The following is a 23,943-nucleotide window of genomic DNA, read 5'->3' on the forward strand; positions in this document are numbered from 1 at the left end:
GCTACAGCCACGGAGAAAGTAGGAGGGAGGCTTGGGTTTCCAAGGCGATAGAAGAAGACAAGCTTTCCCCTCCCCTGCTCGGCCTAAGCCTCCACTCAAGGCTACAAAGTTTCAATTATAGAAGGTAAACAAATCCAAACAGAAATGGCTGCTGGCCACAGAGTGAGCAGGAGGCTTGGCTCCACTCCAGGATACAAAGTTTCAATTGTAGAAGGTAAATAAATTCCAGATACCAGGGCCTCCGCTTGGGTCACCAGGGGGCATGGCTGGCCTACAAACCACCACAGGCCCCTCGCTCAGGCTGCCCCACGCCCCAAGGGAACCCCCACCCTGATCCGGGACACCAGGGCAAACAAGCTGGCCCCCATCCATGCACCAGGCCTCTATCCTACCTAATAAAAGAGTAATATGCAGATTGACCATCACTCCAACACACAATATAGCTGCCCCCATGTGGTCAAAGATCCTGCCCCCATGTGGACACAAGATGGCCACCACAAGATGGCCAGCAGGGGAGGGCAGTTGGGAGGCACCAGGTCTGCAAGGGAGGGCAGTTGGAGGCGTTCAACCCTGCAGGGGAGGGCAGTTAGGGGTGACCAGGCCAGCAGAGGAGGGAAGTTGGGGGCAAACAGGCTGGCAGGGGAGCAGTTAGTCATCAATCAGGCTGGCATGGGAGTGGTTAGGTGGTGATCAGGCTGGCAGGCAGGCGCACAGTTAGGAGCCAGCAGTCCTGGATTTTGAGAGGGATGTCCAACTGCCTGTTTAGGCCCGATCCCACTTGGGCCTAAATCCCACTGGGATCAGGCCTAAACGGGCAGTCGGACATCCCTCAAGGGGTCCCAGATTGAAGAGGGTGCAGGCTGGGCTGAGGACACCCCCCCCCCGCCCCTGTGCACGAATTTCGTGCACCGGGCTTCTAGTTATATATATTTTTAAATGACATTGGGATTTTGATGGGGATTGCATTAAATCTGTATATTGCTTTGAGTAATATGGCCATTTTAACTATGTTGATTCTTCCAATCTATGAGCATGGGATATTTTTCCATTTTGTTGTTGTTTTTTTTCAATCTCTTTTAATAATGCTTTGTAATTTTTAATATATAGGTCTTTTACATTCTTTGTTAAGTTTATTGCTAGGCATTATATTCTTTTGGTTGCAATTGCAAAAGGAATTGGTTTTTTAAAATTCCATTTCTTTTTCAGAAGTGTTTGTTGTTAGTATACAGGAAGGCAATGGATTTTCTTGCAAATTGATTTTGTATCCTGCAACTTGACTGTATTTATTGTTTCTAATAGTTTTTTTTTGTGTTGTTTTTTTTTTTTGGTGGAGTCTGTAGTGTTCTCTATATATAGCACCATGTTGTCCACAGAAAGTGACAGTTTGACTTCTTCCTTCCCTATTTGGATGCCTTTTATTTCTTTCTCTTGCCTTTTTGCTCTGGCTAGGACTTCCAGCACTGTGTTGAATAAGAGTGTTGAGAGTGGACATCTTTGTCTTGTTCCTGATCTTATAGGAAAAGCTTTCAGGTTTTCACCATTGAGTATATTAGCTGCGGGTTTATCACATATGGTCTTTATTATGTTGAGGTACTTTCCTTCTATTCCCATTTTATTGAGTGTTTTAATCATAAATGGGTATTGTATCTTATCAGATGTTTTTCCTGCATCTCTTGATAAGATCACATGAATTTTATCCTTTCTTTGGTTAATGTGGTGTATTACATTGATTGATTTGTGTATGTTGAACCATCCTGGTGCCCCTGGAATGAACCCCACTTGATCGTGATGTATTACTTTTTGGATGCACTGTTGTATTAGATTTGCTAGTATTTTATTTAGGATTTTTGCATCTGTGTTCATCAGAGACATTGGTCTGTAGTTTTCTTTTTTTATCATCTTTGCCAGGTTTTGGTATCAGGGTTATATTGGCCTCATAGAATGTGTTAGGAAGTATTGCCTCTTCTTCAATTTTTGGAAGAGTTTGAGGATAGGTTTTAAACCTTCTTTGAACATTTGGTAGAATTCACTGGTGAAGCCATCTGGTCCTGGACTTTTATTTTTTGGGAGGTATTTAGATTTTCCAATTCTTTTTTAAAAAAATAGTTTTTTATTGATTTCAGAGAGGAAGGGAGGGGAAGAGAGAGATAGAAACATCAATGATGAGACAGAATCACTGATTGGCTGCCTCCTCCACGCTCCCTACTGGGGACGGAGCCTGCAACCTGGGCATGTGCCCTTGACCAGAATCAAACCTGGGACCCCTCAGTCCACAGGCTGACGCTCTATCCACTGAGCCAAACCGGCTACGGTGATTTTCCAATTCTTCATGATTTAGTCTAGGAAGGTTATGTATTTCCAGGAACTTATTCATTTCTTCTAGGTTATTGAATTTGGTGGCATGTAGTCTTTCATAATATTCTAGTATGGTCCTATGTGTATCTGTGATGTCTGTGATGACCTCTCCTTACTTCTGATTTTGTGTACATGGATCTTTTCCTCCTTTTCCTTAGTGAGTCTAGCCAGGGGTTTGCCAATTTTATTAATCTTTTCAAAGAACTAGCTCTTTGTTTTATTAATTTTTTGTACAGTCTTTTTGTTCTCTATTTCATTCAATTCTGCTCTAATTTTTATTATTTTCTTTCTTCTGCTGACTTTAGGTTACTTTTGTTCTTTTTCTAGTTCTTAAGATGTGATGTTAGGTTGTTTACTTTGGATTTCTCTTGTTTCTTGAGATAGGCCTGTAATGATTATAACTTCCTCCTTATGACTGTTTTCCCTGCATCCCAGAGGTTTTGGTATATTGTATTGTCATTCTCATTTGTCTCTATATATCGTTTTTCTTATCTTTTATTTCTTCTTTGACCCCATTATTTTTTAGTAGTATATTGTTTAATCTCCATGTATTTGTGGTGTTTTTTACTTCCTTTTGGCAGTTGATTTCTAATTTCAAGGTATTGTCGTTGGAGAATATGCTTGGTATAATTTCAGTCTTCTTGAATTTGTTGATGCTAGTTTGTGACCCAGCATATGGTCTATCCTTGAGAATGCTCCATGTGCACTGGAGAAGAATGTGTAATCTGATGTTCTAGGATGAAAGGTTCTGTAAATGTCAGTGATGTCCATTTGGTCTAGTGTTTCATTTAAGGCCCATACTTGTTTATTGATTTTCTGTTTGGATGATCTGTCTAGAACTGTCAATGGAGTATTAAGGTCCCCAGCTATGATTGTGTTTGATCTGCTTCTCCCTTTAGTTCTGTGAGTAGTTGTTTTATATATTTCGGTGTTCCCTGGTTGGGTGCACGTATATTAAGAATTTTTGTTTTTAATGTAGTGTCCCCTTTCTCATTATAAAGTGTCCGTCTTTGTCTCTTGTTATCTTGGAATCTACTTTGTCAGATATAAGTATGGCTACACTTCTCTTCGGTGGCTGTTATTTGCTTGGAGGATCATTTTACACCCTTTTACTTTGAATCTACCTTTGTCTTTGCAGCTTAGATGTGTCTCTTGTCGGCAGCATATGGTTGGGTTTTGTTTTTGATCCACTCTGCTGCTCTGTGCCTCTTTATTGGTGAATGCATGCCATTTACATTTAGGGTATGGTGGATGTATGAGGATTTCCTATAGCCATTTTGTCTCTTGTTTTCTGGTAGCTCTGGGTGTCCATTGGTTCTTTTCCTTTGTGTTTCTGTCTGTGGCTATGCTGTGAGCTGGTTGTTGACGTTAGCTGGCCTCAGAATTTCTCCATGCATAGCTTTCCGGGCGAAAGGCAGTCAACAAGAAAGAAAAATCAATGTAATGCCTTACCTATAAATGTGGAGAAACAAAAGGAAAACAAGCTCTAATAAAATGGCACGTGTACTGTGTGAATGCTGGGGGCTGAATGCCCTAGTAGATAGATGCTGTAGATCAGTGGAAAGGATAAATGCTACAAACAGGACAGGACCCAGTGCTGGGGGTTCAAATGCCAGGGGCAGTGTCAACACTGGTGACTTCCTGTAGTGCCGACAGCTTGGTACATTTCTGAACAATACACTGTGGTATCTTTCCTTGTTGTTAATGTTAGTTTCATTTCCTGAAAACCCAGTGTATAATTGTATAAAAATTAGTTTTGTGTTTCTGTGTAAAATAGGGTTCAATTCTAGACTCAGATCATTATAAACATTTTTTTTCACCTTCAGGAATGCTGGCATGTCCTAAGGAAGAAGAGTGGGCTGTAGGAAGCAGGCACATGCCTGATATTTGCAAGACCCAGGGCAAGAACACAAATGGGGACCCACTACTTGATCAGTAATTAAATATCCACTAAAGAACAGGAAGTCTCAGGGATTTTGGATGACCTATTAAGTTGTGGATTTGATGAAAATAAGTTTCTTGCTCATTTTCTTTGTTTTTATGAGTAATGGGTGAATTTGTATGGCAAATTATATTTTTTATTTTCAGCTTTCCCCACTGAGTTCCATGTTAGTATTTTCTTATTTCTGTCACTTCATGATTTTTAATCATTCTCAAAGAGTAAGAAAATAAATGTAATGGTATTCAAAGTACATGGTTTTTATTTATTGATTTTTTCCTTAGAGAGAGGAGAGAGAGAGAGAGAGAGAGAGAGAGAGAGAGAGAGAGAGAGAGAGAAGCATCCATGTGAGAAACATTGATTAGCTACCTCCCATATGCATCCCAATGGAGGATAAAACCTGAACCTGGTATGTGCCTTGATCAGGAATAGAACCTGCCACCTTTTGCTGTACGGGACAATGCTCCAATTAACTGAGTCACACTGGCCAAGGTTGCATCGTTTTTATTTAGATTTTCATCAAAAATTAAACTATGCATAACTCATGCACACGGACAATTAGGTGTTGAAAGCCTGGGGGAGGGGCAGGGGCAGGCTGGAGGGGCTGATGGGGGAAAAGTAGGACATATGTAATACTTTCAACAATAAAGATTAAAAAAAAGTAAACTAAAGTCAATACAGTATACAAGTTGAAAGTGTATTTCATATGCTTTAAAATTAAACTTTAATTTTGCAATAATTGAAGATTCACGTGCAGTTGTAAGAAATTATAGAGTAAGATTCCCCTGTACCCTTTACCCAAGTTCCCCAATGGTAATGTCTTGCAGAAAGATAGTACAACATCACCCCCAGGATACTGACATTGCACAGTCTGGTTGTAGAGCATTTCCATCACCACAAGGATCCCTCTGCACCATACTCACTTCCCTCCCTCCCCACCCGCTCCTTCACCCCTGGCAGCCACTAATCTGCTTTCCATTTCCACAATTTTGTTATTTCAAGAATGTTATAAAAATGGGACTGGCTTGCCCTAGCCGGTTTGGCTCAGTAGATAGAGCATTGGACTGTGGACTGAAGGGTCCCAGGTTTGATTCCGGTCCAGGGCACATGCCTGGGTTGCAGGCTCAATCTCCAGTAGAGGGCATGCAGCAGGCAGCCGATGATTGGGATTCTCTCTCATCATTGATGTTTCTATCTCTCCCTCTCCATTCCTCTCTGAAATCAATAAAAATATATATTTTTAAAATGGGACTGGCTTTTTTTTACTCAGTATCATTCTCTGGACATTAATCCAGGTTGTTGTGTGTATTAAGAGTTTGTCCCTTTTTTATTTTTTCATAGTATTTCATGGTATGCAGGTACCACCGTTTAACTATTCACCAATGAATCTGGGTTGTTTCTAGTTTTTTTTTTTTTTGAATAAAGCTGTTATAAACATTCATGTACAGGTTTCCATGTCAACATTTTGTGGGAGCATTTCTCAGAAAATTTCCCGGAAGTGCAATTGCTAGGTCATGTAGTAGTTGCATATTTAGTTTTTTGGTTTTTTTTTTAAACTTGGCATTTATTTATTTATTTTTAAATAGATCTTTGTTGTTCAGATTATTATAGTTGTTCCTCTTTTTCCCCCATAGCTCCCCTCCACCGGGTTCCCACCCCACCCTCTGCCCTTACCCCCCCACACAAACTGTCCTCATCCATAGGTGTACGATTTTTGTCCAGTCTCTTCCCGCACCCCCACACTCCCTTCCCCCCGAGAATTGTCAGTCCACTCCCTTTCTATGCCCCTGATTCTATTATATTCACCAGTTTATTCTGTTCATCAGATTTTTTATTCATTTGATTTTTAGATTCACTTGTTGATACATATGAATTAGCTTCCTAGACTTGTAAGTCTATTTCTTTCACCAGGTAGGGGAAGTTTTCTGTCATTGTTTCTTCAAGTAGGTTTTTAATATCTTGCTCTCTCTCCTCTTCTGGCACCCCCATAATTCGGATGTTGGTACGCTTGAAGTTGTCCCAGAGGCTTTTTCATATTGTTGGATTCTTTTTTCTTTTCCAGTTGGGTGTTTTTTGCTTCTTTGTATTTCAAATCTTTGACTTGATTCTTGCGATCCTCTAATCTGCTGTTGGATCTCTGTATATTATTCTTTATTTCAGTGTATGCTTAATTTCTAGTTGGTCCTTTTTCATATCCTCGAGGGACTCACTAAATTCATCGGTGGTTTCTAGAAAATTCTTGAAAAACCTTATAACCGTGGTTTTGAACTCTATATCCAGTAGTTTGCTTTCCTCCATTTCTGTCATTTGTGACCTGTTTCTTTGTCTCCGCATTTTGGCTGCTTCCCTGTGTTGATAGAGTGACTTTGTGTGCTAGGTGTCCTATAGGGCCCAGTGGTTCAGCCTCCCTAATTACCTGAGGTGGTCTCTCTTGGTGCACCCCTTTGTGGGCTGTGTGCACAGTTTTGTTGTAGTTAAGCCTTGATTGTTGTTGGTATCACTGGGAGAATTGACCTCCAGGCCACTTGGCTGTGAGGATCAGTTGTGTCTACGATAGGAGAACTTCTGTGCTGGAGACACCCTTATGGGACAGGACTTGCTTCAGTGGGGCTTTGGTGCTCACTGTGTCTGCCCCCTGAGTGCGTCCCTTATGGATCTGAGGAGTTGTAATCAGTATGGTCCCACTCTGACCCCTGGGTACACTGGCTCTTGGATCTCCAAGGAGGTGCTAATTTAGCTCTGCCTGAGGCCACCCAGCAGGAGCTACAGATAGATCTTCAGATTCCTCTTCTTTGTTTGGGGTTTGGAGGTGCCCAGATGAGGCCCAGCTGTGAAGCAATGCAGGCTGCTGTGGAGCCTTGGGCCTTCTTTTGGAAGTTTTGGGGCTCTCGGGCCCAGCTGCAGTTTGTTAGGTAATTTTAGATTGCAAAGGGCCAGGCCATTCATATGCAAAAGCCTCTGCATACAGCTGGGGTGGGGATGTAAATTGTGTGGCGTGGGGTCTCAGGGAATCAACAGAGCAGAGCAAACAGCAATGGCTGACCTTCAGCCCTGCCCTAAGAGGCCCCCAGGTCTCAGTGTCCCTTGGTAATTATTGCAAGCACCTCTGAGAAAAAGCTGCCCTCATGTTCTGGCCCAATGCCAGACAGTCCAGTTTCCCCCCGTATGAGTCTGGGTCCCGGAGTCTCGCCCGGAACTGGAGTTCAGAGCTGTCAGGAGCTTGTGTCTGCCTCCAGATTGAAAAAGACAACCACGTCCTCAGTTGCCAGCCCTTTCCACGTGCATGCCTCTGGACCTCTGCACTTTACTTCCGCACCTCCTCCGAGTCTCAGTGTGCTTTTCTCTTCCCTTCTAGTTGTAGAATTCCCACTCAGCCAGCCTTTCTGTGGTTCTGGATGATGTCCGTTTTGTCTTTTAGTTGTAGTTTTGAAGTGGTTGTGTGAGGCAGCTAGTTCAGGTGTTTACCTATGCCGCCATCTTGGTTTTCCGCATATTTAGTTTTTAAGAAACTGCCACAATGTGTTCCCAGAGTGGCTGCACTATTTTAGTAATCCAGTTTCTTCACAGCCTTGCCAGTATGAGGCGTGTAATAACTTTTTAGTTTAGCCATTGGGATGGGCATGGACAGTGACACTTCATGAGTTTTAATTTGTATCCCCGATGGCTAGTGATGTTGAGCATCTTTCCATGTGCTTTTGTGTAGTCTGTATATCTTGTTTGTTTATGTCATTTATTCATCTTTTTATTTGGATTCTTTTTTTTTTTTAAAACATCCCAATAATTTAATGGCAAAGCTAGAAGAGCATTTACAGTTATCCCGGGACCTCCAACAAAAAGTGTTTCCTGGATGCACAGACGTTCGTAATACTGACAAGTCTCAGTGGACAGCTCTGGCTGGTACATGTGGTGGCGAAACCCTTTGTACAGTAGAGAGGAGCATGACAGAGGGCCTGTGAGGCATCTGGACAGCACACAGCACACAGGCTATACTTCCCCCACAGTAACCCATTAAAAAAAAAGTGTGTCTATTACAAAGTCACGTTTGCCATCTTTCCACTTGATAAAGTCAGCGATGCTGGAGGGTGTCTAGCAGAATCCATCCTCCAGGAATGATTGCAAAAGGGACGTCCCTTCAGTAAGCAGGTGGAAGGACCAGCTGGAGACCTCCCATCCATTTCGGACAAACACACACATACTTAAGGAAAAGGATTATTGCCAGCTTGTGTACGTTCACAATGTGATTTTTGTATTTCGAAAATTTTCCTTGATGCTGTCGGTGTGGGTTTGTATTCCATAATGGTGTTGGGAGGGAGGTTAAGCACTCGCCGAAGCGTATCTCGGATTCGGGCTGTGGTGGCTTGGTCACTGGCAGTCTTATTCCATATTGAAATAATGTCCTCCTGAAACCGGACAGAGACCACAGCCCCACAGATCTCCGCCCCAACCATGAGCTGTTCCCCCAACATGGCCAGGATGAGATTCTCCCGGCCACGCGATGCCAAGCCCTCCCGCAGCTGAATAATCCATTTGCCACCATTTTTATTTGCATCATCCTCCCACATGGGTTTAATTCCTTCTTTGAAGAGAGGGAAGTCACTGTGGCCTGTCAGGTCTCCCGGACGTACCGTGTGGCTGTAAAACCTCCAGAATTGCTCCACAGGATCTGTGGATATTCTGTTCATAGCTCTGTGAGCGGGTGGGTCGGCGGGGGTTCTCCTGGAGTACCAGGAAGTGTGGTTGTACTGCAGGGGATGCTCTGCTGGTCCCGGGACGGCAGCCTTCCTCTTGCTGCTGCTCTGACGTTTGTCCCGTTCCGTGTTTTCCTTCTCGCCATCTGTCTGTGTGCTGTGTTCTTCATTCTGATCATGGTCACCACTGCCATCAGCTTTCAATTTTCATCCTCTCGCCGTCGCCCTATTTGGATTCTTTACTAATTTTTTTTTTTTTACTGTTGAGTTCTGTGAATTATTAAAATGTTCTACATACTAGTTTTAAAAATATATTTTTATTGATTTCAGGAGGGGAAAGGAGAGGGAGAGAGAGATTGAAACATCAGTGATGAGAGAGAACCATTGATTGGCTGCCTCCTGCATGCCCCCCACTGGGGATCGAGCCCGCAACCTGGGCACGTGCCCTTAACCGAAATCAAACCCGAAGACCAACGCTCTATCCACTGAACCGAAGGGCTACATACTAGTTTCTATTGGATAGGGAGTTTGTAGATATTTTCTCCTAGTCTGTACTTTGCCTTTTTGCCCTCAGCACAGGGTCTTTCACAGAGCAAAAAGCTTTAATTTTGATGAAGTCCAGCTATCAGGTTTTCCTTTTATCGATCATGTTTTTGATGTTAACTTTAAGAACTCTTTGTGTAGCCCTAGATCTTGAAGATTTTCTCCTGTGTTTTTTCTAAAAGTGTTCTAGCTTTTTCCGGCTGGTGGCTCAGTGGTTGAGCATTGGCCTATGAACCAGGAGGTCACGGTTCAATTCCGGTCAAGGGCACATGCCTGGGTTGCGGACTTGATCCCCAGTAGGGGGCATGCAGGAGTCAGCTGATCAATGATTCTCTCTCATTATTGATGTTTCTATCCTCTGTCCCCATCTCCCTTCCTCTCTGAAATCAATAAAAATATATTAAAAAAACAACAATAACCCAAAGCTGATATCCAATTTTCATTAGTATGATTCCTAACTCTTGTTTCTTCACTGGTTATAAACTCTGTATTTGTGCTGGTGGGTGAGAAGAGAATGATGTTGAAAATTATTCTCCCAACCTCCAACAACCACCTTTGAACCTTTGCTCCCACCTTCTGCTGTGTGCAGGGAGGGTCTTCCCTAAATCCACTAGCGCCTAAAAAGTTGATGTTTTCTTCTTTATTGCTCTCAAAGCATTCATTCATTTAGACCCGCTATACCGTGTTTAATAACAAAACACAGCATAACTGCTAGATTCCCGTGTACTTAAAGTTATGCCTGTGCCAGGAAAGCGGAGGGGTTATGTGTTAGGATAATCAGACTTAGATAAACTGCAGGGATGATGATGATGTGTTAGCAGTGATGGGTGTGTATGCTGGTAACTAACTGGTGCCTGCTAACCGGAACAGGGAAGGCGCACTGTCAATACCAGGGCAGGGGTCAGTGTTAAAATCCGGGCTCCGTGACCTGCACTGAAGATGGAGGGCAAGGGCGCTTCCCACAGTGCTGCCCTTCCTGTTAGGCCGGCTCTGACCCAAGTGTCTGCGCTAACCCATCTTTCCTAAGAGGGTGACCATGGGTGCTGCGCCTTCGTTTCAGCCCGGGTCCTGGTCAGCAAGACGCGGCCTGGCCGGTGCCCTGGGCTCTCCTGGGCACGAGGGGAAAAGGGAGGGACACCTGGGTTCCCTCCATAGGACAAGTTTTATGTTTCAGAAGAACGTCCTGCTTTTCTGGTTCTGTGTAATCATCACACTAGATGGAAGGGAAACGGGAGTTTTCACTGAACTCGAGGCATGAAAGTTCCAGGCCTTGAACTTGACCGTGACCTCCAGCAATGTTCACGTCCCTCCATGAAAACATGGTCAGGTCTGCTCTCCGGCGCTGCTTTTCCTGGCTGCTGCACACAGTAGGCTTTCAGAGTTGTCTTCTCTCTTCTGGAAAGTTTATTTGGAGGACTGAGTTTGCCATGGAATTATCTTTGCTTATGAATTGATTCCCATGTCACAGATAATTTTAATACTGTGGAAAGTATTTTCCCTAAGCAAAGTGCAGTGCAGATGGTCAGAGTGGAAGTGTGTGCTGTTGATACCTCCCCTGCCCCCAGCTGAACTCGCTCAGATTTTCTTAACGCTGTTTGGATGGGATACTTATCTCTATTTGATCAACCCCAAAGACAGCCCAGTTGTGGTGATTTTATGATGTGGGAATTAGTTTTGGAACATTAAATCAAGACATTTGTAATAAATTAAATCAACATATATTTGATCATCTATGTGCAGGGAAGCTGTATGTGGGGTTGATGCCAGAGAAACAAAAAAACAAGATTTGGACACTGTCAGTGGGGACAGCACGACTGTAGGAAAAGCTTCGGGAAGCACAGACCGCGCTTCGTTCTGTCCTTCCCGCCACACCTCAGCTCTGTGACCTGGTCAGTCCCCGCCACCACCACTGCTGCCTCTGGGGTAGCCATGTCTGCGGATTTTGAAATGAAAGCAAGTGAAAGAGCCCTGGACAGTTTGGCTTGTTCTCCGTGATTTTTCCTTGGTGCTCCCAGTGATGTCTCTGTGTCATTGCAGGCACCTAGAAACCATTCCTTTAAAATGTTGTCCTATCAACCGCCAGTCTTTTGTCAGGCAAAACTTTTTAGAAAAGTATCTTTTTATTGATTTTAGAGAAAAAGGAAGGGAGAGGGAGAGATGGATAGAAACATCTATCAGCTGCTGCCTCCTGCTCGCCTCCTACTGGGGATTGAGCCTGCAACCTGGGCATGCGCCCTGACTGGGAATTGAACTGGGATCTTCTGGTGCACAGATGACATTCAACCCACTGGGCCACACCGTCCAGGGCTGTCAGATATAACTTTTAAAACTTCATTCGTTTTTTTTTTTTAAATTTCTTTATTAAGGTGTCACATATTTGTCCTCATCCCCCCATTCCCATCCCACACCCCTCCCCACGGATGCCCCAACCCCCTGTTGAACTTAACCATTGGATAGGCTCATATGCATGCACACAAGTCCTTTGGTTGATCTCTCCCCCCTCCCTCCACCCTCCTCTATCCTCCCTCTGAGGCCTGATAGTCCGATCGATGCCTCCTTGTTTTTGGTTCTGTTCTTGTTCCTCAGTCTATGTTGTTCATCATTTCCCCTAGATGAGCGAGATCATGTGTCACTAGATATATACTTATAAGAACTGAATGTGAGACGAGCAATAATAGTTATGCTGACAGGCAAATGAATCAGTCTGTAGTGAGTTTCTTTCTGGACCAACAGTTCTTTTGAGACCCAATTTCAATGTCCACCGGTTCCTTATGTGTACATGTCAGCACTGACTCCTCAGCTCTGGATGGTGGACAAATGGTGGTATGGAGGTCCGACTCCCTCTGGTTTGGTCTCGGCCGGACCCAGGGGCACGGCTTCACCTGGACTCAGGGACACGTGGCCTCACCCAGACCCAGGGGGCGCGTGGCCTCACCCGGGCCCGGGACCCAGCCTCACCCGGATCCAGGGGCACACGGCCTCACCCAGACCCAGGATCCGGCTTCACCCATACCCAGGGGCGCAAGGCCTCACCCAGACCCAGAGGCACATGGCTTCACCCGGGCCCAGGGACCCAGCCTCATCCGGGTCTAGGGGTGCGTGGCCTCACCCGGACCCAGGGGCACGTGGCCTCACCCGGGTCCAGGGGCGCAAGACCTCACCCGGGTCCAGGGGCACGTGGCCTCTTCCGGGCCCAGGGACACATGGCCTCTCCCAGACCCAGGGGCGCGTGGCCTCCCCCGGACGTAGGTGCGCGAGGCCTCACCCGGATCCAGGGACACATGGCCTCACCCGGACCCGGGGGCGCGTGGCCTCTCCCAGACCCAGGGGCGCGTGGCCTCCCCCGGACGTAGGTGCGCGAGGCCTCACCCGGATCCAGGGACACATGGCCTCACCCGGACCCGGGGGCGCGTGGCCTCTCCCAGACCCAGGGGCGCGTGGCCTCACCCGGACCTAGGTGCGCGAGGCCTCACCCGGATCTAGGGACACATGGCCTCACCCGGATCATTTGTTTTTTGAATAGGTAATACAATCCACATGGTTCAAGAGGTAAAGGGTACGGTGACAGGTTTTGCTCCTAACCCGCTTATCCCTGTCTGGCAGGAGCTGCCCCTTCTCGCACCAGGCGCACAAACGGACACGCGTCCCGCACGCATGCTGGTTCCCTGAGCAGTGCGTTTTGGAGACCATTCCACATGAATGAGCCTCTGTTCTGGGTGGCAGCTCTGGCACTGCTCCAGCATGTCTCAGTGGTGACTGACAGCAGTTCGTGGCCTTGTTCGCCGGGTAGCCAGCGTTGTGGGTGTAATGTCCCTGGGCCAGGACCTTTAAGCTCATTCGGTGATTTTCTTGGATTTCAGTTTCCTCTTCATACGGTTTGACCTACCCTTTCCAGGGCAGAGGCCATTTGGGGGTATATGGTGAGAGAAGACAGAAACACGGGCAGAGCTGCAGGAGCAGCCAGGCTGCTTGTGTCCTACCATTTTCAGCACACCTCCGCTGCTCTTCAGGATGAGCTCTCAGGCCATTTTCTGACAGGTTTCAGCAAACCTCATATTCATCCAAGTTAGTGTGTTGTTTTTCAGGTCTTTAAAATATATATTATTTTATTGGTTTCAGAGAGGAAGGGAGAGAAAGAGAGAAATAGAAACATCAATGATTAGACAGAATCATTGATTGGCTGCCTCCTGCACGGGATCGAGCCCGCAACCCGGGAATGTGCCCTTGACCGGAATTGAACCTGGGACCCTTCAGTCTGCAGGCTGGCGCTCTATCCACTGAGCCAAACCGGCCATTTTCCAGTTTTTATACATGCCCTCATGTCTGCCTAAGCGCATGGAGGACACCTGTGCAGTCTCCCTGTGGCTCAGGAAGCCCGTCAGTGTCTGTGCTCCTGGGGTCAGATCTCCACTTGGAGAAGAACCCTGTGTGGCTGGCGAGCCGTGAGCCTCTCTGAGCGTGTCCCGTGTCTGTAAGACACTCAGCTCAGGAGTTGTAGGATGAAATGAAACGGCATATGTGAGGAACCAAGAGCAGAACCTGAAATGTAGATACTTTTATAAAATGTGATTTTCCTCTCAAACCATCTTCCTAAACAGAATCTTCTACTTAGGAATTATAGCAATTAAAATGAAAATCCACCCTGGCCAGTGTGGCTCAGTTGGGGCTGGGGGAGGGCAATCGATCAATGTTTCTCTCTAATCGAGGTTTCTCTCTCTCTAAAATCAATAAAGACATATTAAAAAAAGAAAGAAAGAAAGAAAACCTACCTGCCTTAGATGCTGGGGCATTTTATTCAGAATCCTTCAGCTTTGCTTTTCTAACATGATTTGTTTTTTTTTCTTCCAAAATTATCACTTTGTCAACCAATTCCTTTTCTGGTCAAAAGTAAACTTTTCCTCCCTGGCCTGTTTGGCTCAGTGGATGGAGTGTCGGCCCATGTACTGAAGGGTCCCACATTCGATTCCAGTTAAGGGCACGTACCTCGGTTGCAGGCTTGATCCCCAGCCCTGGTCAGGGTGCATGAGGGAGCAACTAATCAACATGTCGCTCTGTCTCTCCCCTCCCCTTCCCCTCTCTCTAAAAGTCAATGAGAAAATATTCTTGGGTGAGGATTAAAAAATAAATAAACTTTTCCTTTTGGTTCCAAGTGTTAAAATTAGGGCCAGGCTTTGACATAATATATGGAAGAATGTTCTAATAGCCACAGAAGTTCAGAGAGGTGTGTTGCTGTAGGAAAGAATTTCCCATTATTACTAGAGAAATACTGATTCTAAGCTGAACAGCTCCTCGGTGCAGAGGTAGGGTGATAGGATTAGATGATCTTCTTAAAGTCCTTTCCGACCCTGAAGGCATTGCTGTTCAGGCCAAAGACCTTTTCTTTGACATCTTCTCTTGTCTCCTTCCATGTGGGAGCCACGAGATTACAAGGTAGACAAGGTACCTGATTACTCCCAAACCCGCATCTCTGCCCCAACTTGCACCCTGCATTCTGGAAACATTCCAACTATTCGCTGGAAATGCCTTGTGGATATTCTGCATGTGCGTACATCCATTCATTCCTTTCAAGAAGTTGGAGTGTCTGCTGTTTTCCAAGCATTTTCTAGGTGCTAGGGATGCACAATGAACAAAACAATGGAAGCTTCTGCTCTTCTGGAGTTCACATTGCTGTCTCATTGAATTTGTCTAAATGAAGCCACCACCCGTATTGCAGAGTTGCTTACCTGCTTCCTGTAGCATCTGGACTTAGAGCGTGACTGCAGGGCCACTTTTCGTCACCCAGAACAATTCTCTTGTCACTTTGTCAGTTTCCTTTCCTTTAATGTGTAATTGTCTTTTCAGCCACATCTTTCCCACATCTTTTCATCTGCTCTGGGTTCCCCTAACCCACCCAGCATCGCATCCCTCGCCTGCAGCCCGAGGCTGCCTGGCTGGAGGGGCGCTGCTAGTAATGCTCACTGCACACTCTTCTGTGCTGTGAGATTGGGATCAATTTGCATTAACTAATGGGCAAAGTTAGTTAAATCAGGGAACCCTAAAAATGTAACAGGTACTTTAAACATGTTATTTTCACCTAAAACATACGACTGTTTATTCACTCATCTTCAGTTCTAGGGCCAAGGCATTTTCTTAAAGCAGACCTGTTGCTTGGGGTTCCCTCACCTCTTTCCACGCTTGCAATACATCTGCCATGATTTTCAGTTTTAGTTTCTCTCAACAGGAGCGAGAACTTGTGTCCTTTTTTTAAAAAAAAAATAAATCTTTATTGTTCAGATTATTACAGGTGTTCCTCTTTTTTCCCCTCATAGCTCCCCTCCACCTGATTCCCCACCCCACCCCATGCCCTTACCCCCCGCCACTGTCTTCATCCATAGGTGTACGATTTTTGTCCAATCTCTTCCCGCACCCCTCACACCCCTTTTCCCCTGAGAATTGTCAGTCCACTCCCTTTCTATATCCCTGATTCTATTATATTCATCAGTCCATTCTGTTCATCAGATTTTTTATTCACTTGATTTTTAGATTCACTTGTTGGTAGGTATGTATTTGTTGTCATTTTGTTGTTCATAATTTTTATCTTTACCTTTTTCTTCTTCTTCCTCTTCTTAAAGAATACCCTTAAGCATTTCATATAATCCTGGTCTGATGGTGATGAACTCCTTTAGCTTTTTCTTGTCTGTGAAGCTCTTTATATGACCTTCAATTCTGAATGATAGCTTTGCTGGGTAGAGTAATCTTGGTTGTAGGTTCTTGCTGTTCATCACTTTGAATATTTCTTGCCACTCCCTTCTGGCCTTCATAGTTTCTGTTGAGAAATCAGCTGACAGTCGTATGGGTACTCCCTTGTAGGTAACTAACTGTTTTTCTCTTGCTGCTTTCAAGATTCTCTCTTTGTCTTTTGCTCTTGGCATTTTAATTATGATGTGTCTTGGTGTGGTCCTCTTTGGATTCCTCTTGTTTGGTGTTCTCTGTGCTTCCTGGACTTGTAAGTCTATTTCTTTCACCAGGTAGGGAAAGTTTTCTGTCATTATTTCTTCTAATAGGTTTTCAATATTTTGCTCTCTCTCTTCTTCTGGCACCCCAATAATTCGGATGTTGGTATGCTTAAAGTTGTCCCAGAGGCTCCTTACACTATCTTCATATTTTTGGGTTCTTTTTTCATTTTGTTTTTCTGGTTGGGTGTTTTTTGTTTCCTCATATTTCAGATCTTTGGTTTGATTCTTGGGGTCCTTTGATCTACAGTTGAATTTCTGTATATTCTTTATTTCAGACAGTGTATGCTTAATTTCTGACTGGTCCTTTTCCATTTTTTTGGCATTCTCATTAAGATCCTTGAAGGTCTCACTAAGCTCCTCGGAGGTCTCATCAAGTTTCTCGGCGGTTTTTAGAAGATTCTTGAGTAACCTTATAAATGTGGTTTTGAACTCTATGTCCAGAAGTTTGCTTTCCTCCATTTCTTTCATTCGTGACATGTTTCTTTGTCTCTGCATTTTGCTGCTTCCCTGTGTCAATGAAGTGGTTTTCTGTGGTAGGTGACCTATAGGGCCCAGTGGTTCAGCCTCCCCTATCACCTGAGGTGGACAATCTTGGTGCACCCCTTTGTGGGCTGAGTGCAAAGTCTTGGTGTAGTTAAGCCTTGATTACTGTTGGTACACTGGGAGGAAATGACCTCCAGGCCAATTGGCTCTGAGGACCCGCTGTGTCTACAATGGAAGAACTGCTGTGCTGGAGACACGCTTATGGGGCAGGACTTGCTTCAGTGGGGCTTTGGTGCTCACTGAGTCTGCCTCTTGAATGTGTCACTTATAGATGTGAGGAGTTGAAATCTGGTGTCGTCTCATACTGACCACTAGATACACTAGCTTCTGGATCTCCAATGGGGTGCAGGTCAGCTACTGTCTGAGGCCACCCAGCAGGAGCTATAGCGAGAACTACAGTTTTCTCCTCTTTGCTTGGGGTTTGGAGGTTTTGGAGCTGTCTGACCAGAGCTACAGTTTGTTAGGTAAAGCTGTGATAGGGCAGGCCATTTATATGTAAAAGCTGCTGCGTGGAGCTTGGGTGGGTTTGTAGATTTTGTGGGGTGGGGTCTCAGGGAGTCACTACTCTAGGGCGAGGCAAACAGCGATGGCTGCCAGTCAGCCATCTCTGCGTCTCCACGTTTCCGTGTCCCCTTGTCCCGCGTCCCAGCGCAGTAAACAATGATTGCTGCGTGCACCTCTGCAAGAAAGCCACCCTCACTTTCCAATCTGATGGCAGGCAGACAGTCCAGCTTCTCCCCGTAGGAATTTGGGTCCCCAGCGTCTCCCCAGAAACTGGAGTTCAGAGTAATCAGGAGCTTGTCTCCCTTCGGGTTGAAAAAAGCAGCACACCCAGTCGCCAGCCCGATTCACGTACCTCAGCTTTTCAGCGCTTGTGCATGTCTCAGTGCTCTTTTCTCTTTCCTTCTGGTTGTAGAACTTCCACTCAGCCAGCTTTCCCATGGTTCTGGGTGATAGATGTTTTGTCTTTTAGTTGTAGTTTTGAAACTGTTGTGCGAGGCAGCAGTTTAGGTGTCTACCTATGCCGCCATCTTGGTTTTTCCCCTGAGAACTTGTGTCCTTCAGAAGAAGACTGTGCAGAATCCTTTCACATGCCTACAAATAGTCCCCTGATCTTTACAGTTGCTTCTTTTGCTTCACACATTTTCTAATGACTTGCCTTCATTGAGTATTTTCAAAGTATGCAGCATGGCTTTTGAAGAAACTGTCTCTCTTTGTGCTCCTATTTCATTGGTTTACATAGTAATTAAGTTATGTAAATAAAATCATTAGTACAATTAGCATAACAAGCTTGGAACAAATACCCTGACTCTTCTTGAGCGGACAACCCAAATGGTGGGAGCAGGCGCACAGCTGTTCTGGAGAGGAGCCTACCCACCAGTGTATTCGTCTTGCCCAGGCGTTATCAGTGTCTTATTGAAGTGGGTGTGTTGGTTGGCTTGGTTTTCTGTAAAATGTTAGGTAGAGGGTGTAGAAGAGCGCAGGGTTTGTATTACCAGAGTAATTTTTACAAATCAGAGTTTTCCTCAGGCCACTGCTCTGCGCACACCCCTCCGGGCCCTCCTCATTGGGTGAGAAGCAAGAGCAAACCTCGGCCTTGCCCAGCGAGACCCACTGCAGCCCGCTCAGTCTCCTGCTCGTGCCTGGAGCTCCCGTCCTGGGCTAAGGCGGCTTGTTCTTTGAACGCACTCCGGACTTTTTCACAATCACGCCTTTGTTCGCTCTGATGAACAAAGACAGGGCCCTGCTGCTAGGGCCTGCGTGTCCAGGATGCGCATGTCCATGCCTGGCACCGCCCTCCCTCTGCCCCTGCCCCTCTGCCACTTGGACACTGACCGAGACTGTTCAGCATGAAAGGACCAGCTGGGCAGCTCCTCCTTCAGCACGCCGTTCTGGGCCTCACAGCAGGATGCGCTTTGTCCTTTTCAAACATCTTCTGCAGGCCGCCTTCGGCTTCTTTCCCGATGCTTCCCCGGTCCCGCCGTGCACTGGTGCTGTTTCCCGCCCTACAAGTTCTCTTGCTTTGGGTGGAACCCGCTTTGTTGGACCTGCTGGCAGCACATTCAATGAGCAAGCACATCCTGAGCGTGGCTGATGTTTCTCTTCTCCCCTTAATCTCGTCTTCTTCAAAGTCCTTATCTTTCTGGCCTTGATTCCTGGCAGCAAACCCCCCTCCCCGCCTCCCTCCCCCCTGACTTCAAATGCACTAACTGATTTGGAGTGGGGATGGGGCTCCTTTTAGTTCAGAAATAATACATGATCTTGGAGCCTTATCCATATATCTCTCTTGACTTAAAAAAACCCCAGCCTTATTGAACTATAACTTATCATAAAATTCACCCATTTAAAATGTGCTATCCAATGCTTTTAGTAAATTTGCTGAGTTTTAACTATCTACAACTAAGTTTCAGAACATTTCCCTCACCCCATAAGGTGCCTCGGCCATTTCCAGCCACTGCCTGTTTCGCCGCCAGCGCCCGCACCACGAACCTGCTGCTCTTTCTAGATCCTCCCCTGACTTCTCTTTCCCTTTTCCAGCCTTGGAGTGTTTTTAGCAACATACATGCTATCTGCCTGAGGAACTTTTCATGTGAGTAAGTTACTCAACTTTGTTACCCTCTCTTATTCTTTCTTCCCACATTTAAGTTTCTTTTGGTTTTCTTTGTGTGAACTTAGTTTAGCAAGTTTACCCTTAGCTAATTAAGAAAGTTAAGGGCCTTGGCCGGTTTGGCTCAGTGAATAGAGTTTCAGCTTATGGACTGAAGGGTCCTGGGTTTGATTCCGGTGAAGGGCACATGTCCGGGTTGTGGGCTTGATCCCCAGTGGGGGGCGTGTAGGAGGCAGCCAGTCAATTATTCTTTCTCATCATTGATGTTTCTATCTCTCCCTCTCCCTTCCTCTCTGAAATCTATTAAAAAAGTATTAAAAACAAAGAAAGTTGAGGTTTCCCCCCTCCATTTGAGTAGTGTCATGTACAAAACAGATATGTAAGCCCCTCTAAGGCATGGAAAAGTACAAAGAAAGTTAAAGCATGATCCAGAACACCAACTCTCAGAAGCAACCAGTGTTAACCGATTGATGGTGATTATCTTTCCAAACATCTCTGTCAGCAGTGATACAGCTATAAAGACACTGATTGATGTAGGTACCAAGCCGGAGGAGGCAGCTTTGGTTGCCATAGAAATACAAGCCAGAGATGGGCATCTTTGAGAGGAGGCCTGTAGTTCTCATGAAACGTGTACTCTTAGAGGAGAGACAGTAAACCAGTAAACAAGTAAATATGTAGCATACTAAATGGTGATAAATGTCATGGAGTTCAACAGAGCAGAGGGGTCTGGTTTACTATTTAATGTGGTGCAACAAGAGGAACCCCTCTGAATACAATGGCATTTGACCAGAGATCCCAGAAGTGAGAGAGCATGAACCATATGGTCTATGAAATGTAGGAATGTGGGGTAAGAGCATTCTAGGCAGAAGGAACAGTGAGTGCCCAGGCCTTTAGGTGGGAACATGCTTTACATGTTTGAGGAACAGCAAGAAGGCAACTGTAGCAAAAGCAATGTGAGAGGGAGAAAGTGAGTCCACTGATGGGGGGTGAGGGCCTGGGGGACAATTATTCAGGGCCTTGGAGCCATTGTAAGGGCTTTGGGTTTTCCTCCCAGTGAGGCAGAAAGCCATTAGAGCTTTGTTAAGTGGAGGTGTGATATGATTTGACCAGGTTTTAGAGGCATCACTCTGTTATCTGAAGAACAGACTATAGAAGGCAGGGGCAGAGGAAGGGAGACTGGTTAGGAGGCAGTTGCAGAAATCCTGGTAGGAGATGACCATGGCTTGGACCAGATGGCAGCAGTGGAAGTGGTGAGAAGTGCTGAGATATGATGGCATTTACAATATATATTCCAACACATTCCATTTATGGAGATGGAGAAGACTATGCGAAACATCTATGAGAGAAGAATCAAGAACATTGTTTTTGTTCCAGTTAAATTGGAGATGCCTATTAAGACATTTAAGTGGAGTGTCAAGAAGGTAGTTGGGTAAATGAATCTGGATTTCAGAAGAGAGGATTGGAGATACATAGGTGGTATTTAAAAGCTACAAGTTGGATGTGATGGCCGAGTTAGACAGAGAAGAGATGACCAAGTTGGATAGAGATGACTGAGCATTAGGGCCCTCCAGGGGAAGATGAGAACAGAGAATGGACCATAGTGTTCAAGTGATGCAGGAGGTAGAACCAGCCATCCCACTCATGATTTTATTAAATGTTTTTCACAGCAAGATTTAGTTCTGTTTTTACTGTGAGATTAACTATGAAAGCTGTTCAGGGTAATTTCCATAAGTTAGTCATTTCTGATTGCAGCAAAACAGTTACCACTTAGGATTGGTATGCATTTTTATTAGCCATCTTGGATAATCGGCAAGTCTTTGTTAAAGCTGTTGTTTTTTCTTCATCTCCTCCTCCTCAAGAGTTGCTTGTATGTCCATTCACTCATGTACTCCACCAATAGTTATTAAGCGCCTGTCCTGTGCCAGCCCTAGGCTTTTTTGTTCTCACAGATCTAACCTACCGCGCGCAGGATTTTGCCTTTCAGGTGGACTTGGCTTCAGCCTCCCGCAGTGGGGTTTTCCAGCCCGGTCCCTCTGCAGTTCTTAGCGCCGGCCCCAGGCCCGGACTTGGTCAGCTGGGCGGCCCGCCCACGCCTGGAGGGGACTCCGGACACGCCAGAGAGATATGCAGATGAGGTGGGCGGGCGGTATGCAGATGAGGTGGGCGGGCGGTATGCAGATGAGGTGGGCGGGCCGCGCCCGACGGGCGTTGTGGATCGAAGTTGGCGGACAGAATGCAGATGAGGGGGCGGGGCTCGCCTGCGCGCCCGGAGCCGCTCGGCGAGCGGCCGCCGGGAACTGGAAGGCGCCCGGCCCTTTCTTTGACTGGAGCGGACCCGCCGGACGCGGCCGCCTGGTCCGCGGGAGCCGGCTTGAGCCGCCGCGCGGTGGACAGGTCCGAGGCCGGCCAGCCGGCCGCTGCCGAGTCGGCTGAGCATGGGCAACCACCTGGGGCGGCCCGAGGATCCCGAACCAGGTCAGTGCGGTCGGCGGGGGTCGCGCCGCGCCCCCTCCCCGGCGGCGCCCTTCCCCCACCGCTCCCGGCGGCGCAGCCCCCGCCCGCGGCGCCCGGGCGAGGGGAGAGGGGAAGTTGCCGGCCGGAGTCCGGCCTCGGAACGCGCCGGTGGGCTTGTGGCAGTACCTGCGCTGCTCCGCGACCAGGAAATGCCACTCCTGTAAACACGGACCTGGAGCCGGTCCGGCCGCGAGCGGGGCGGGAAGGAGCCCGGTTCGTGGCCGCGCCCGCGGGCCCGGCGGGCGGGGAGGGGCGGGTGCGGGTGGCTCTCGTGGGGTCTCCGCTGGCCCCCCTGCCTGCCGCCCGGACAGGTCCCCTGTCCGTGTGGAAGCAGTTCTTGCAGACTTTCTAGGCATTTCCGCGGAAAGTGGGACTTGGCGTCGTTTCTGGTTCGTTGTCCATCTCGCAGCGCATCGTTGGCGTATCACCCACTTTCTGGAGCCCGTGGAAGGGGGTGACCCGTCAGCAGGTCTGTTACTCGTGGTCAGACCGAGGGCTTGACCGGGGCTGGCTTTTACTCCACAGCCTGTGCTTGTTCTGGGACACGGAAAACTCCCCGGCTGTCAGCTCCCCGCAGAAATTGAGCGAGTGTGTCGGAGAGTCAGCTGGGCTCTAGTTTTCGTCCTGGCCTCCAGCGCAGATTTAAATGCTGAAAACCACGGGGTTGCATTGAAGAACAAAGCGGAACATTTATATGCTGTCACATGAAACAAGTGGGATTTAATTTAGCCTAAAAAGATTGCATCGTGGCTGATGGGGGAGAGATGGTCGGCCTGGGCCCCGGGGTGCAGGTGACAGGCATGTGCTCCCTGTGACAGCCCGCAGTGGGAAACATTCTTCAAGGGGGTAACGTTTACATTTGAATTCGAATGAGGAAATGAGGTTCTGAGAGATGGAGCAATTAGTCCAAGTGACTTATTCCTTGAATTGGGAACAGTTTTGCGCTGATGACCTTGGTCCTTAGCTTCAGCTCTTCGCTCACCGCGTGGCCCCGTCCGTGGGCCGGGCCGGCTGAGGGTGGTGCCATCCTGGCAGTTGTGGTACATTGGACTGTACAACACGGATCAGAAACTTCGCCACATGGGAATCCTGTGAAGAGAAGTTTTACAGATGGGGTTACTGCATAGATTACAAAGGGGTCACTCTAACATGCAGCATTTATCCAAATTTCTTTGGGTAGCGTAACCAGTATTTGCAAAATAATGTCTTTGTCATAACAGCCCTGTGATAAACTATTAGGTAAAGGATATGTAACATTTAAAAACACCTCTCATTAGTGCACAACTGCCCAGGCATTGTGGAAACCCTGGTGTGTGATTTCCTTGGTGTCAAAATTGTGAAGAGACCGCCCGCCCCCCTTGTGAGAGCTTTAAGAGTTCCTTGGGTGCTGTGTTCTGATTTCTAAGTGACTGTGCTTTTTAAAGCACTGATGGATGGGACACGGAAAGGAGACTTTTATGCCAGTCACTTACTTTATTGCATCATTCAAAGGGTGCATATCATTTCAGAATGGAAACTCCGGCTGATATGCTGCAAATAAGATTAGAAAATCTTAGGAAAGACTTTATTTTTTATTATTCATTTACTTATTTATTTATTTTAATCCTCACCAGAGGATACTTTCCTATTGATTTTTAGAGAGAGTGGGAGAGAGAGGGAAAGACAGAGAAACAACACATCGATTGGTTGCCTTCTACAGGAGCCCCCTACTAGGGCCCGGGCCAGGGAGGAGCCTGCAACTGAGGTACATGCCCTTGG

General features: G+C 46.5%; 1 protein-coding gene and 1 pseudogene across 2 annotated transcripts in view; one reads left to right on the forward strand and one right to left on the reverse strand.

Annotated features, from left to right (window-relative positions):
* Positions 1-23,943, forward strand: part of SPECC1 (sperm antigen with calponin homology and coiled-coil domains 1) — a 249,879-nt gene that overhangs the window by 82,215 nt on the left and 143,721 nt on the right. Inside the window, exon 1 of one of the 2 annotated variants that reach the window (XM_028132223.2) lies at positions 21,992-22,146. The exons of the other annotated variant lie outside the window; for it this stretch is intronic. Within the exon in view, the coding sequence (XP_027988024.2) occupies positions 22,107-22,146 (40 nt within the window). The 5' untranslated portion in view covers positions 21,992-22,106. Of the gene's footprint in view, positions 1-21,991; positions 22,147-23,943 lie in introns of those variants that run through there. 2 annotated transcript variants of the gene reach the window in all.
* On the reverse strand, positions 8,454-9,183 carry LOC103299379 (eukaryotic translation initiation factor 4E type 2-like; annotated as a pseudogene).

Source organism: Eptesicus fuscus, chromosome 20, assembly GCF_027574615.1.
Source record: "Eptesicus fuscus isolate TK198812 chromosome 20, DD_ASM_mEF_20220401, whole genome shotgun sequence".
Classification (NCBI taxonomy): Eukaryota; Metazoa; Chordata; class Mammalia; order Chiroptera; family Vespertilionidae; genus Eptesicus; species Eptesicus fuscus.